The sequence below is a fragment of the Vulpes vulpes genome, chromosome 4, assembly GCF_048418805.1.
Source record: "Vulpes vulpes isolate BD-2025 chromosome 4, VulVul3, whole genome shotgun sequence".
In the NCBI taxonomy this organism is placed as follows: domain Eukaryota; kingdom Metazoa; phylum Chordata; class Mammalia; order Carnivora; family Canidae; genus Vulpes; species Vulpes vulpes.
Window position 1 is genome coordinate 120,908,440 of NC_132783.1, and position 13,621 is coordinate 120,922,060.

A 13,621-nucleotide genomic window follows, 5' to 3' on the forward strand; every position below is an offset into this window, starting at 1 on the left:
ACCACGAGGACTCTTGGAAGTTTCAGACTAATTATTTTCCTGCCTTGAACAAAGCCAGTGTTGATAAAAATGAATAGCTAGCTACTTACTCAGATTTAAGGAGCCCTGTCTGTCCTATTTTTCATGCCAGACTGAGATTTTGGCTACCAAAATCTCTGCGAGAAGCAGATATGACTACTGCTGAGTCACACCTGCCAAATGGAAAAAACACTGACATCGTTTTGACACTTTCTTCAAACTTTTCGTGAGATTGGAAGGACTGGGGAAAAAAAAAGTGTATGTACCCTGGGATTTCACCAGGGAAAGGGTAAAACAGGAGAGCAGAGTGGCTCCAAGCTTTGAATATAGGAAGATGGATCCTTATGTTAGCTTCATCTACATGGTGAGCTGAGATCAATCAATTAGCTGGGAGCTCAAGGATGGAGACAGAGTGTACTTGGATTTGGTCATGTTAGAAGTGACTAGGAAGTCAGGAATATCAGGAGCATGAGGACAAAGACAAACTAGGTGACCCATGGTTCCCCAAGACAGCACGGGATCTTGAGGACATTCCAAAGATTCTGATGTACTAGGGTATCATGGAGTCTCTGCAGCTAATGCTTTATAAGCACCCCAGTGATTCTGAGGCACAACCAGAATCTGGGCAAGCTTTGGAAAGGGATCAGAAATTTATTGTCTTCCAGGGTAAAAATCGCTCTGAGTCATTTGGGCATTGCTGATATTAGCCGGAATACTTGTTGACAGGTATGAATTTATTGACCAGTGAAGCCTTATGCATTGTTACTATTGATAAGCCCAACAAATAAAGCTTATACTTACTGCTGCAAAAGTCCCGTTCCAAATTCTGGTAGACACATTAAGGAAGTACTCTCCTTTGACCTGGAGGTCTTTCAGCCAGCAGGTAACATTGCTACATGAAGCAGTTCTGCAGTTCTTTCAGGTTGGAGTCAAGGATAAAAGGAAAGAGTTAGTATGAGCTTAAAAAATAAATGCTAAGATTTTACAAAGATAAAACCCCGTGCTGGGAAGGACTTAGGGAAATAGGCAGTCTCATGAAAAGGGAGACTGTGGCACTAATACTCCAAAAGGTAAAAAGTGCACACCGTTTGGCCCAGCCATTTCCCATCTCTATGGATGATAATCGGAAATGCGTGGAGAGGAGTATATCACACCTGTTTATTGCATTACTATTTCTGAGAGTAAAAACACCCCCCACACGAAATAATTCGTGTTTATCCCCAATGTACTAGTTAGGTAAGTTATTGAATATACATGCACAAAGTGCAGTGCAATTTAGCCTTTTTTTAAAAAAAGATTTTATTTATTTATTCATGAGAGAAGGAGAGAGGCAAAGACGTAGGCAGAGGGAGAAGCAGATGCCCCACAGGCAGCCTGATGTGAGACTCAATCCCAGAACCCCAGCATCACGACCTGAGCCAAAGGTAGACGCTCAACCACTGAGCCAACCCAGGTGCCCCTGCAATTTAGTCTTTAAACATAATTGATAAAGGTGCATTCCTTAGATGAAAAAAAATTGACAGTAAAAGAATCAGTGTTTGCCAAGGGTTAGGGAGGAGGGAAGGATGAATCGGTGGAGTGCAGAGGAGTTTTAAAGGCAGTGAAACTATTCTGTATGATACTATCATTGTGGATACAGGTTATTATACATTTGTGAAAATCCATAGAATGACATCTGAGAGTGAATGCTAATATAAACTATGGGCTTGGATGATTATGATGTGCCACTGTAGGTTCATCAAATGTACTGCTCTGATGTGGGAGGGGGTTTGAGAGTGGGAGAGGCTGTCCATACGTGGGGGGCAAAAGGTAGTTGTGAAACTTCTGTACTTTAAAATCAAATTTGTGTGAACCTAAAACTGCTCCAAAAAAAGTCTATTTTTTTTTTTAAAAGTCAATGACATATTGACCTAATAAAAAAGGTGGCATGGTCCATTTATATAACAGTATACATATATCTAGATGTGGTTAATTCTTAGAGGTATAGAGAAGGATGTTCACTCAATACCGAGTGGTTGGCTATTAGCTTTCTAGAGGACTTTAGTTTGTTGTTTGTGTTTTATGTTCACAGTGAACACTTGCCATTTTTACAAAATCAAAGTATTTTCAAATTAAGGAAAATGCTCAGAGGTATATTTTGGCATACCCTGAGATGAGTTTCTCCTGGGTATTTTTATATACTACTGTTTAGATTTAAGCCATACATTGTAATTACACCATGAAAAAAGAAACTATTTCATTCTGTTTCCTGTATCCACACCCCGATCCATCACAAAATAAAATAATTTCAATAAAAGAAAACCAGAATTTCCATGTCATGCTTAGAGGAGAACTACTGTTTGTTTAGGGTTACTGTTTGCTAAATGTTTATTATTTGAGTACTTAATATGTGCTAAGCATCAGGCAGCCCCGGTGGCGCAGTGGTTTAGCACCGCCTGCAGCCTGGGGTGTGATCCTGGAGACCCGGATCGAGTCCCACATCGGGCTCCCTGCATGGAGCCTGCTCCTCCCTCAGCCTGTGTCTCCGCCTCTCTCTTCGCTCTCTCTGGATGAATGAATAAATAAACTTTAAAAAAAAAAAAAAGAAACCATGAAAGCTAGAAGTGGGATAATATTAAAAAAATATATATGTGCTAAGCATCATACCAGATGCTAGACTAGCCTCTTTCTCAAAGAAAGGCACATCACTCTGGAGCAGGAGATAATAAAATATTGGAAAACCAAGAAGGGTGGCCAGAGAAGCATCTTAGTAGCTAAATAAGACCTCAGTGATTATGTGGATGAAGGATGCAAGGCATTTCACCTATTTCACCTTCAGAGTGCCTGCCCAGTTCCCTCTCAGTTCTTTGCAATGCTTGCAAAGTGCCTGATACAAAACAGTAGTTTCACATGGAATACTTTTGATTTCATGAAATCCAGTACTTTTACATTACTGGCATAAGTAATAATCCCAAAACCTAGATTTGAGGATTTATTTTTGAAATCTTAATTCATACAGGCCATCAAAGCCAAAGCAAGAAAAATATAATAATATGAGGTGATAGGAGCAGAGAAGTGCATTGATTTCCAGGTAAAACAAACAATGCATCACCCAAAGAAAGTCACCCCGTTAACCTATCCTCACCAAGTCTTTCATGTGCCGGAAATTTTCATTCTTGAAAGACACAGAAGGAGATGTATGTCCGATTTTCAGTGGATTTATTTTGGCATTACAACTGATGTCACCGGCCTATAAAGAAGGACATAAAATCAATTTCAGGAAGCAAAATCATTATGATGTTCCTTTTAACATGTTAGGAAATCCTGTGGTCACATGTCGGGATGGAGGAGGGATTGTTAGGCTTCTTTCACATTACTGAACCTGCCACACTTCTTGTAATTACTAATGTAAACTTTGAAATATTCAAATGCCCCTGATGCAACCTGGTAGGGTGGCACTGGTTCTTACAGCCTGATACGTAGAAGACTGTTTGCAATAATAGGCTGTGATTGACTGAATTCAGGGTTTTCTGTGGAACATTTTAAAATTTTGATTTCCTGTAGTCACCTATACACATCACAGGAGTAACACTACCGTAGAATTTGCTCTGAGTGCCAGACTAAGGCTGAGCCGGTGTCAAGGGTTTTGGCTAGACAGGGCTTCTCAATCCAGGCTGCATGTTAGAACCACCTAGGGATGGGGGCTTTTAAGGAATCTTTGGTACTAGAGCCTTCGCCTTGAAGATTCTGATTGGAGTAACTGGGAGTGGGCCTGGGCCTGGGCTGGAAACAGCTGATAAAAATGAGGAGCCAGGGTTGATCACTACCAGGTGAAAGCCCAGGCTGACATCTTAAAGACCAGCTACTAATTGTGGCTGCATAGACCAACTAGTCTCCCATGGTGGGTTCAACCTCATACTTCCCAGTCGACTACTCTAAGAACAGGACTCTAACAGAATCAGATCTTCACCTGGCCAAAACAGAGCTTTAGGAATAATTTCTGCCATCTGTAATTGCTTCCTTATAACAATATCTTGCTTCTAATATGAAACTGATGGCTAATTAATTGGCACTCAGGATGCATGGCATTAATTTTCTCATCTTTCCATCCATATGATATCAGACATGATCACCACAACCTCATGGGATATTTCTGTATTGAAAGTGCACACTTTTATAGGCAATTCAGTTGTCCTTACCTGATCTGTGTGCACCTCAGTCAGATACATTAATGGGTTCTTTTCTTTGGTGTATTGAGGGATGTGGATGATTACAGATGCCATGCTTACTGGAACACTTCCTGTTGTTACCTGTGACGTATGGAAGAAAACATTCTGGTTATTGCTACATCATGCACCTATTGCCAAGGAAATGCTCAATAACGTCTGTGTTAATGGAGGGCGACTATTAAGTGGTAAGATTGAGTCCATTGGAAAGTAAGCATTGTTACTTTAGAGTCACGCCCAGGTCTCTGTGTCTCACCTCTTCATGGAGAAATTAACATTTGCAATTTAAACTGATAAATGATTTGTGAATTAGCAGTTGGTTAAAGACACTTACTGTCTGTTGAGTTGGGCTACCAGGGCTGACATTCCACTCTGTCCCTGACTAACAGTGTGGTTTGGGCAAGATACTTGACCTCTATATGCTTTAGTTTTCCTCATTTGTAAATTAAAAATAATGAGCAACTTAGTGGATGTGTGCAGGTACAGCATCTGTTCTTATTGGTGGGGAGTCTGTTCTAACTGGGCAATGCTCAAGTCTTATACTGGCTGTTAACATTTTAGATAACCATAGGGGGGCATCTGGCTGGCTCAGTCAGTAGAGCTTGCAACTCTAGATTTTGGGGTTGTGAGTTTGAGTCCCACATTGGGTGTAGAAACTACTCAAAAATAAAATCTTAAAAATAAAATAACTATACGAACAATAATCCCACCAATTTTGTAACTAACCTGGGAATTAAATGAGTTAATATAGATAACATATTTGATAACTTATTATACCCTATGAATGTTATTTTGTTACTACTAACTGATTAAATATGCCATTAAAGAAGTAGTTGCTAAATACTAGCCACATGTTATAAATTCCAGTATCTGGCTCACAAATCAGGAATTTTAAAGATTTCTTTCTTTTTTAAATCACCAAATTGTAGGGTTGTAACCATGTAATTCACTAGTAGGAAACGTAAAAAAAAAAAAAAAAAAAGTATTCATTTAAGGTAGTGAATGAATTCTTTTTACTTTCCAAATTTTCAATAATTTATTATAAAATAGCCATTTTCACAACTTTCTTTTTATATAATTGATAACCTTTAGATTATAATTGCTTACTAATAGCCAGTGTAAACTGAAAGATATTTGTATGTAAATGGTTAGTTTCTCAAATAAAAGTGATCTCCCCATGATAAACTGGTATGTTAATTATATTCCAGAGACTTTTGCCCATAGAAATACCATTATGTTAATACTTTGTTGATTAATATTGAACATTTGCTTCCAAAATAAATCAATTATTTTTTTTACCCAGAACACATAGCTATGCACAAAACCCAGCTGTTTACTTATGGAGTCTTAGTGGTTCTCAAAGTATAGCACCTGCACCACCAACATCTGGAAACTTGTTAGAAATGTGCATTTTTAGTCTCACCATAGACCTACTGAATCAAACCCTGAGGATGGAGCCAAGTGACATGTATCTTAATGTTCCCCCCAGGTGATTCTAATGCATGCTCAAGTTTGAGAACCACTGGTAGCTTTCAACTTTTTACTTTCTTCTTCTCTTTCTGCTCTCCTTTTTCCCTTCCCTTCTTCCTGATTTAGTATTTTTTAAAAAAGATTTTATTTATATATTTGACAGAGAGAGAGAGAGAGAAAGAGAGCAGGAGCAGGGGAAGCACCAGGCAGGGGGAGAGAGAGAAGCAGATTCCCTGATGAGACCCTAGGCCCGGGGCTCGATCCCAGGACCCTGAGATCATGATCTGAGTCAAAGCCAGACACTTAAATGACTGAGCCACACAGGTGCCCCCCTGATTTAGTATTCTTATGACAGGCTTACTAACCTTAATGGAGAAGATGAATTTTGGACCAATATCTTCATAACTGTGCACGATAGAAGGAACATTCCCTTCTGAAGAGACTTCATAAAAATTTATGTTGGTGGATCTGTTGGATGATGTTTGTAAAGCCAAATATTTTAGTTTTGCTGTTGTTCTTAAAGCATAATACTTCTTTTATTTAAATATCTTCTAGCTCATATTACAAGTAAAAGTTTATATTTAGTTATAAAAACCTAATGAAAACAAATGCTACTTATAGGCTAATGTTTCCAAGGCTAAAACAAATTCCTTTAAAAACATTTCCCTTCCTGATCTTTCTGCAAGATTCTCTGTTAAATATTTACCAGTTGTAAAGTTTCTAAAATAAGTACAAATATATTACTTTAGAACTGGTAGAACTCAAGATTGCTAATATACTGACTGCCATGTTAATGCAGTGCACACTTAGTCCTTGTTGATTGGATGAATGGATTTAAAAGCCAGAGGATTTTCCACTTGGGTGGCTGAAATGCAATGATAGGGTGCTGGGTTTTAGATCCTGCAGTATTTTATACTGGATGCCTGTAAAGTAGGGCATACTTTTCCTTGTTATTCCTTCTCCCTATCCTTCTCTAGTTCCAAACCAACTCTAATGCTTTGGTTTGAATTGAGTTTGGTCAGTCTGTTTCCATGACTAGTGTAGGGACCATGTTTATGATGACTGACCTAGAGGTTTTATTAGACTAGACATAGAGGTATCAGATGATACAATCTGTTTGCTTGGGGTTGCCAACTAGGGTTTGCAAGTGAAGTGAGGACCAGGTCAGAGGAATCCCCACAGGACCACTCAGACTGGAACATAGCTGGACACCCTTCCCTATCCTCCTCACTCATCTCTAAGGCTGAGGCTGGATTCCAACCAGGATAGCTTCACTGGGACTGTAGGGGGGTTAGTAGCAGGAATAGGAGTCTGAAAAGCAATATTTCCTCCCCTGGACAATTTATCATAATTCTAGTATGTTGATTCTATTTCCTAAAAAAAATTGAACTGGATCTTTTCTGAGATAATTTTTGGGCTTCTTTATGGAACTCCTGTCTTTTTTTATACTTAAAAGAAAACCCACAAACTTTTCCAAATTCTCAGAAGGAAAATATGTCCTAGGAGACTCAAATAGATGTGGCATTTGTCAAGGTTATGTAGATGAAAGGAAACAATGATTTGTCAGCCTTACATGGAAAATGGGAATGCTGACGAGAATTCAAAACAGAGAGACTGGCCGTATATGCATGAATTATTCCCTTACCTTCCAAAAGACCTTTGTATGAGCCCCTAAGAAGAGTCAGTTTCTAAATTAGTATGTTCTGTTTTTGCATTTTAAAGAGAGCTGACATTTTTCCATGTGTTACTTAAGTTTTCCTTAAGTTACTTAAGTGTGCATGATCAATGTACTTATAGGCAGTTAGCTATCCTCAGGGGTCTCCTATTTTAGAAGTAATTCAATCATGATTTCCACCCATAATATTTACATAATATAACTGCACATTTATCAAAATGGTTGCTAAGGGATACATTCAATGATTGGGTAGGAATTTTTCAAAAAAATTGCAAAAACGTTATTTTTTATATTACTTGTGATAGTTAACAAAATAAATATGCAAAACAACCAAATATCTCATTAATTTTGAATTGGTTACATTAATTATGATCCAGCCAGGAATAGGATGTTAGATCTGTATGTCCTGATACAAAAACTTCTCTAAGATTACATAAAAAGCAAGATTAGAGAAGGATTTTATTATTCTATTTGGGTAAATATGTGTGTGTGTGAGTGTGTTACATGCGTATATTCTGGTAGATGAACAAACCTCCAGTCTGGAAGATATTCTGAAAATAGGGAAGTCATCTCTGGAATGGCCAGAGGGTGGGAGGGATGACTTCGCTTTCCATTGTCTATCTTTCTATAGTGTTTTAGATTTTATATCCATGTCTTTCTTTAAAGAAACAAAACAAAACAAAAACATCAAGAGGAACTATCTGGATAGTAGGATTTTTAGTGTTTATACATCATAATTCTCCATATTAATTAAAAAACCCTTTTTGGTATATTTTAAAGAGCATTAGACAGTCTTAAAATCCAGTATACTATCACAAAAATACAGAGCTAAGACCTTATTGAAAGTGAAGTCTCACTTCAATCTTACATTTATTTCATGTTAAAGTATCTGGAAATATTGGCCATGGTGCCAGAGTAGAATCCTATAAAGGCTGTATTAAGAAAAAGCATTTATGATAAGAATCAATGTAGATAGGAAGAAAAGACAGGTAATGTGGTAATATCAATCTCTCTGGATGCATTGGCCTTCAATCCTTTTAGCACCATGGGTCGTTTCGGAATCTGCAGTTAGTGATTAGTTTTTCAGGGATGGATGACTTGTGCTATATTTTGTTCTGCTTTGGCTGTTTGCAGCTCACTTGATATAGAAGGATTCTTTCATCTTTGCTCATATATCTTGAGCTCTAGACATAATGACACATTTTCCTTTTTGTTTTTACTCAGTGATCTACTGCATGACCTGTGTTCCATGCTTTTAGGGGTTGGGTGATGTGGCAAGTCAGAGAAATCCATTCTCCCTAAACACTGTTTGCAGCATGGCTTGTTGGAAATATACCACGCAGGACATGTGTGCTCGGAAGCTCCCAGCATGCCTCACTAAATGGAGAACTCTGGTTTCTGGGCTGGGAGTTGAGCATCACCTTCAGCCTGTGTACCTGCATAGCTGTGCTCCAGTGTGTCTGCACCCATGAACCTGACTCATTTCTTGATGGGAGTTAAAGGTGATGCATCACCCTATTCATGCCTATGGTGTTCCACGTGTTAGCTACTTCTCAAGACACCTGCCCTGCTGAACAATTCAAGATAGCTGGTACCAACCAGTATCATATTTCCACTGCCTTCAGCTCTGCTTGCTCTGGCCAGGCAAAAAAAGAGAATACAGCAATTCTTCATAAATGATCTCCTTTGGCAAATGCCTCATTTCCAGTTGGTTGGGAAAAAAACTCTAATATGTTATGTCAGGAATTTTCCACCCAGAAACTAATTTTCCATGACTAGATGTCATATTTGTGGTGGACCTACTATGTGTAAAGCATTGTGCCTGGCACTTCAGTGTTTAGAGACGGGGCTATTGCTTGAGCGCTCATGTGGATGGTAGGGAGCCGATATGGAGAAGAAAGTGGTAGCAACTCCTCAGGGCCCGGGGAGTCCTGCTTTGACCCCTTGGAAAAGTGTGCATCTCCTCTGAAGGCCTGCAGAGGACTCTCACTGTGGCCTGGGCAGAAGGGCTGCTCCTCTGGCTTTCTGATATTGCCCTCTGTCTGTAAACCCAGATAGTCACTCAAGATTCTCCTAAGGACTGACGCATCCCTGGGTTTCTGTTTTAGTTGACAGGGGGGAAATATTTAATTCAAATTTTCCAGTTAAGAATGAACATATGGAGGACTTCTTCAGTCCTGAGCCAAATGTGTTACAAACCAAGTGACCTCAGTGGCCACAGGTGACTCACTGTTTCACCCACCTTGTTATGTGAATATCGGCGTCGTACCGCAGGGGAATTTTGAAGTTGACCAAATTATCTGCCTTGTTCTCTTCATAGCTTTCGCTATTGAAACAAACATTAGGAAACTACTTAAAGATAAATATTATTAAAGCTCACCTATCATCAATTCATGATTTCATTACGTTTTACCTTAAGGCTTGGAAACTGACAGATGCCTGATTCTGAAGGTTTTGAAGATTGAAGTCAAAGTTAATAGTGAAAGTCACCTATGCACAAAATTAAAATTCATTAATTCAGGATGGTTTATACTCAGGGGCCAATTAACAAAAAGTTCCCCAGAAAAGTAAACTCACTCCAGTTTGATTGTGAATTTGATATGCCTTAAGCTTTTAAACTTGTATAATATCTGTTCATCCACCTTGCTTTATTTAGCCTGCCACACCTTTAGAATCAGAGAGTTCACCTTTCAAGTGACATGTGCAGATCATCACATCACAGGCATATCTACGTGTCAGAATTGGAAAGTTTTGTGCCGATGTGAAATTTGCTTGTCAGGGGTTAACGTATACTATCTGTGGCTTTCTACAGCATTCTGACCAGCGTTGGTCAATGTATTCAGAAAACAAAACAAAACAAAACAGAAACCTCTCCTTATTGTATGTGCTTTTGAAATGAATTGCATGGGGGGGGGGGGGAATCTCACTTTTATTAATAACTTAAAACATTCAGATTTTTAAAAAACTTCCTTTAAATATTCACCTAGTTATTTTGTGATACCTGTCAAATGGTGTTACGTAATGAAGAAGGTGGAATGGTGGTGAATGAACATGAGTGCCAAGGAGGGGCTAGTGTGGATTTAAGAATGTAATGAAGTTGTACCTGTTGCTCCCTCTTCAAAGCAGGGTAGCCTACATCACAGGTGACAGTCTTCTGAGATGAAGCAATCTGGCATGTTACTTCTGTCCCATCAACCTAAAAGAGACCAAGGAAACAATGACTGATTGGCATATAGTGTGCATGTGTGTGTGTGTGTGTGTGTGTGCGTGCACACATGTGCATGTGTGAGCACATACATGCTGAGAGATGTATAAACCACAGGGGCATTTTAGCAGCAGAGCTGGTTCACAATGAAGTAATTTATTGTCCCCTAAGACTTGAAAATCTTAGATCATCCAGGTAGCTATTATACTACTTTATTGCCAAGTAGGACACCCAATGAGCCAAAAGTGAGGTCAAATACTGGAATTTCCCCCCAGAAGTAAATCCTAGTTCTTATATTTCAGAAGCACAAAATAACTTCAATCCAATATTCAGAAATGCTGTCTTTAATACATACCTTTCTCTCAATATGTTTGAAATTTGTAGTTTCGAGAGAAGAAAACAAATCATATGTTGGTGTTTGCATTTTAAATAATTTAAAGAATCTTTTTTAGTTCTCCTTGGTGTTTTTTTTTTCTTTTTAAAATAAGTTCTCATTTGGCACAGGAAATTGAAGCACCAAAGACAGAATAGATTTAGAACACTAAATCTGTTAAGTTCGTGTTGACTTTAACTTGGATGAAACCATTTTTAATCCTTTTATCAAGTAGTGAATTTGGGAAATCTCAGCTTTTCCCTCTTCTCCCTCTCATTGCTTGGTGGCAGGGGAGGGGCCAGAGGGGCATTCATGGCCAAGTGTGTTCCTGGTATAGTGATCGAGTCAACATGATTAAGTGACCTTGCTGGAATGCATCATCTTGGCAGTCGCAAGACTTGTGGTTACAAAGCTTGGACTGGGCAATGGGACTCGAATTTCTCAGAGCAAGTGCAGCTTGAAGCATCTGTGCGGCACCACGCAGCCTCCTCACACAAATGGCTTGAGAAGACTTATGGTAGTGTCTGGCCAAGACTTAGGGCAAAGGAAAAACTGACCAAGCTGTAAAGCAGAACTGGGCTAGCTACAGAATCAGCCTACACTCTCATGTGGTCTAACTAGTTGGGAGCCCCCAAAGTTAGGACTGATCACACCCAGAAGTAAGGTGCTTTTTCAGACAGCATACAGGACTCGGGGATGTGAGTGTGAGCAAGATGGCTACTAATAACAAAAACACAAGAGCAGTGAGCCCAGAGTGTTACCACCTACCGGCATGGACCAGGAAGCAAAAAACAAATTTTCTGAAAAATCCACAACAATTCTAGTGTTGTATGCACTTTCCCTTTTGTTTTTCAGGGTTATTGAAAATGTTAACCTTCTGTTTTGGTTGCTGACAATAAAAGGTTGATCTCTGTTAAAAGGAAAAAGAATTATTAAAGTCACAAAGGTCAGTGTTCAAATACTTCACTCATTTAAAAAATTAAAAGATAAAACTTTAGATTTGGAGGACTGAGAAAGTTGTTTAATAAATCATCTCAAGGTAAAATGATATGGACAACAAATAAGTCAATGCTATTAGATTTCCTTCTTCACTGATTTTAATTACATTGCAGGGAGAAGAACCATCCCAATACAAATGGTTTTAGATTTCTTGTTTTCCCCCTTATGGATGGTAGAAATTAAAATTAATATTTTAAGGGTCTTTATTAGTTACGGATGTTTCTTTCATAGAAAAAAATCTCCATAAACATTCATTTGAATAAAGTGATCTAATGTATCTTATTTCCACACTTTACGCTGAGCTCTAAAGCAGACTTACTGAGCAGTTGACAGATGTTGGACATTTAGAACTAGATCTGAGATGCAAACTCCATCATCCCCACAGTCCTTGTAGAAAGGGATCTACAAAAAAAGGAAAAATAATCTCACACATGTGCTCTTGAGTTAGAAATCATTGTGGAAGGATCCATGTAGTATCATTCCATCTATATAAAGCTCAAAACCATGCAACACTACACAATATTTTAGGAATATATGCATGATTAGCAACATAGGAAGGGAAGCATCAATAAAAGCAAAATTCGAGGTGATGATATGCCTGAAGGAGCAAGATAAACATGAATGTGATAAAAGTAGGGAGGGATACAGAGAACATAGCTATTTGTTACATTTCTTAAAGATGGTAAGAACAAGGTGTTTAACTTTATGGTTATTTATTTCCTCAACAAATATTTATTGGACACCTATGGTGGACCAGGCACCGTTCAAGGGTCTGGGAATACAGCAGTAAAGAAGACAAAAATCTCCATCCTTCACGGAACTTGCATGTTGGTGAACTTTACACATATTTCACTTAGAAAACTAACAATTTGAAGTTATGTCCTATGTAGCTTTTGAACACTACTACAGTGACTATGAAGCTTTCCTAGCCAGTCTGAATTCCAGGAAGGGTAAACCACACTTACACTGAAGACTTTGGCCTTTTCAGAGTAGGCTTCGAGGGCAGGGCTGGTGCCAGGGTGTTCCAGGCTGATGTTCACATACAGATCCAAAGAATTGACAACATCAGAGGGCTTCTAAACACACAGACACAGTGAGGCAGTTTACTAGGGCATGGTAGTTCCCAAACAAGAAGATGACCACAATGAGTTCACAAATAACAACACAGTCCCCTCTCAATTATGGAGAATATCCTCATTTTGAATTCTCAAGACTCTTGCTTCTTTTCTGTCCTAATTCTGTTCTTAGCCTCTCCACCAGCAAGACACTTAGAGATTTGGGGTTCAGTAAAGATCTGAAGCAGCAATTCTTAGTTGAGCTCACCAGAAATCTTGTTGTCCATACACAATTTATGAATATTTAGAGGATATGCCCAGTTTTAATATTTAAAAGACCTGTCAGTACACGGCTCTTGGGTTGTTGGCTAGGTCTTTCCAGTTCCTACCGCCAAGACTTAAGAGTTCGTAGGTAGCCTGACCAAATTTCTGGGAGGGAATATTGTAACTGAGATGGGAAGATTGCTCAGGCTGGCCACTGGGCAATGACAAGAGAACTCCCTTCTTTAGTCAAAACCTAACTGACTCTACAAAATTAGACAGATTTCCTTAGCTGGCTGCAAGGCTGGCACACAGGATGGGCTTAGTATTGATATCCAAAGGTGTATCTTAACCGAATGA

General features: G+C 38.8%; 1 protein-coding gene across 1 annotated transcript in view; it reads right to left on the reverse strand.

Annotated features, from left to right (window-relative positions):
• ITGA2 (integrin subunit alpha 2) overlaps positions 1-13,621 on the reverse strand; it is a 102,216-nt gene that overhangs the window by 10,251 nt on the left and 78,344 nt on the right. Inside the window, exons 18-27 of the mRNA XM_072756935.1 lie at positions 12,911-13,021; positions 12,265-12,347; positions 11,715-11,856; positions 10,472-10,564; positions 9,782-9,858; positions 9,611-9,694; positions 6,059-6,161; positions 4,197-4,307; positions 3,143-3,247; positions 820-933 (exon numbers count right to left, since the gene is read on the reverse strand). Coding sequence (XP_072613036.1) covers positions 820-933; positions 3,143-3,247; positions 4,197-4,307; positions 6,059-6,161; positions 9,611-9,694; positions 9,782-9,858; positions 10,472-10,564; positions 11,715-11,856; positions 12,265-12,347; positions 12,911-13,021 — 1,023 coding nt within the window. The remainder of the gene's footprint in view (positions 1-819; positions 934-3,142; positions 3,248-4,196; positions 4,308-6,058; positions 6,162-9,610; positions 9,695-9,781; positions 9,859-10,471; positions 10,565-11,714; positions 11,857-12,264; positions 12,348-12,910; positions 13,022-13,621) is intronic.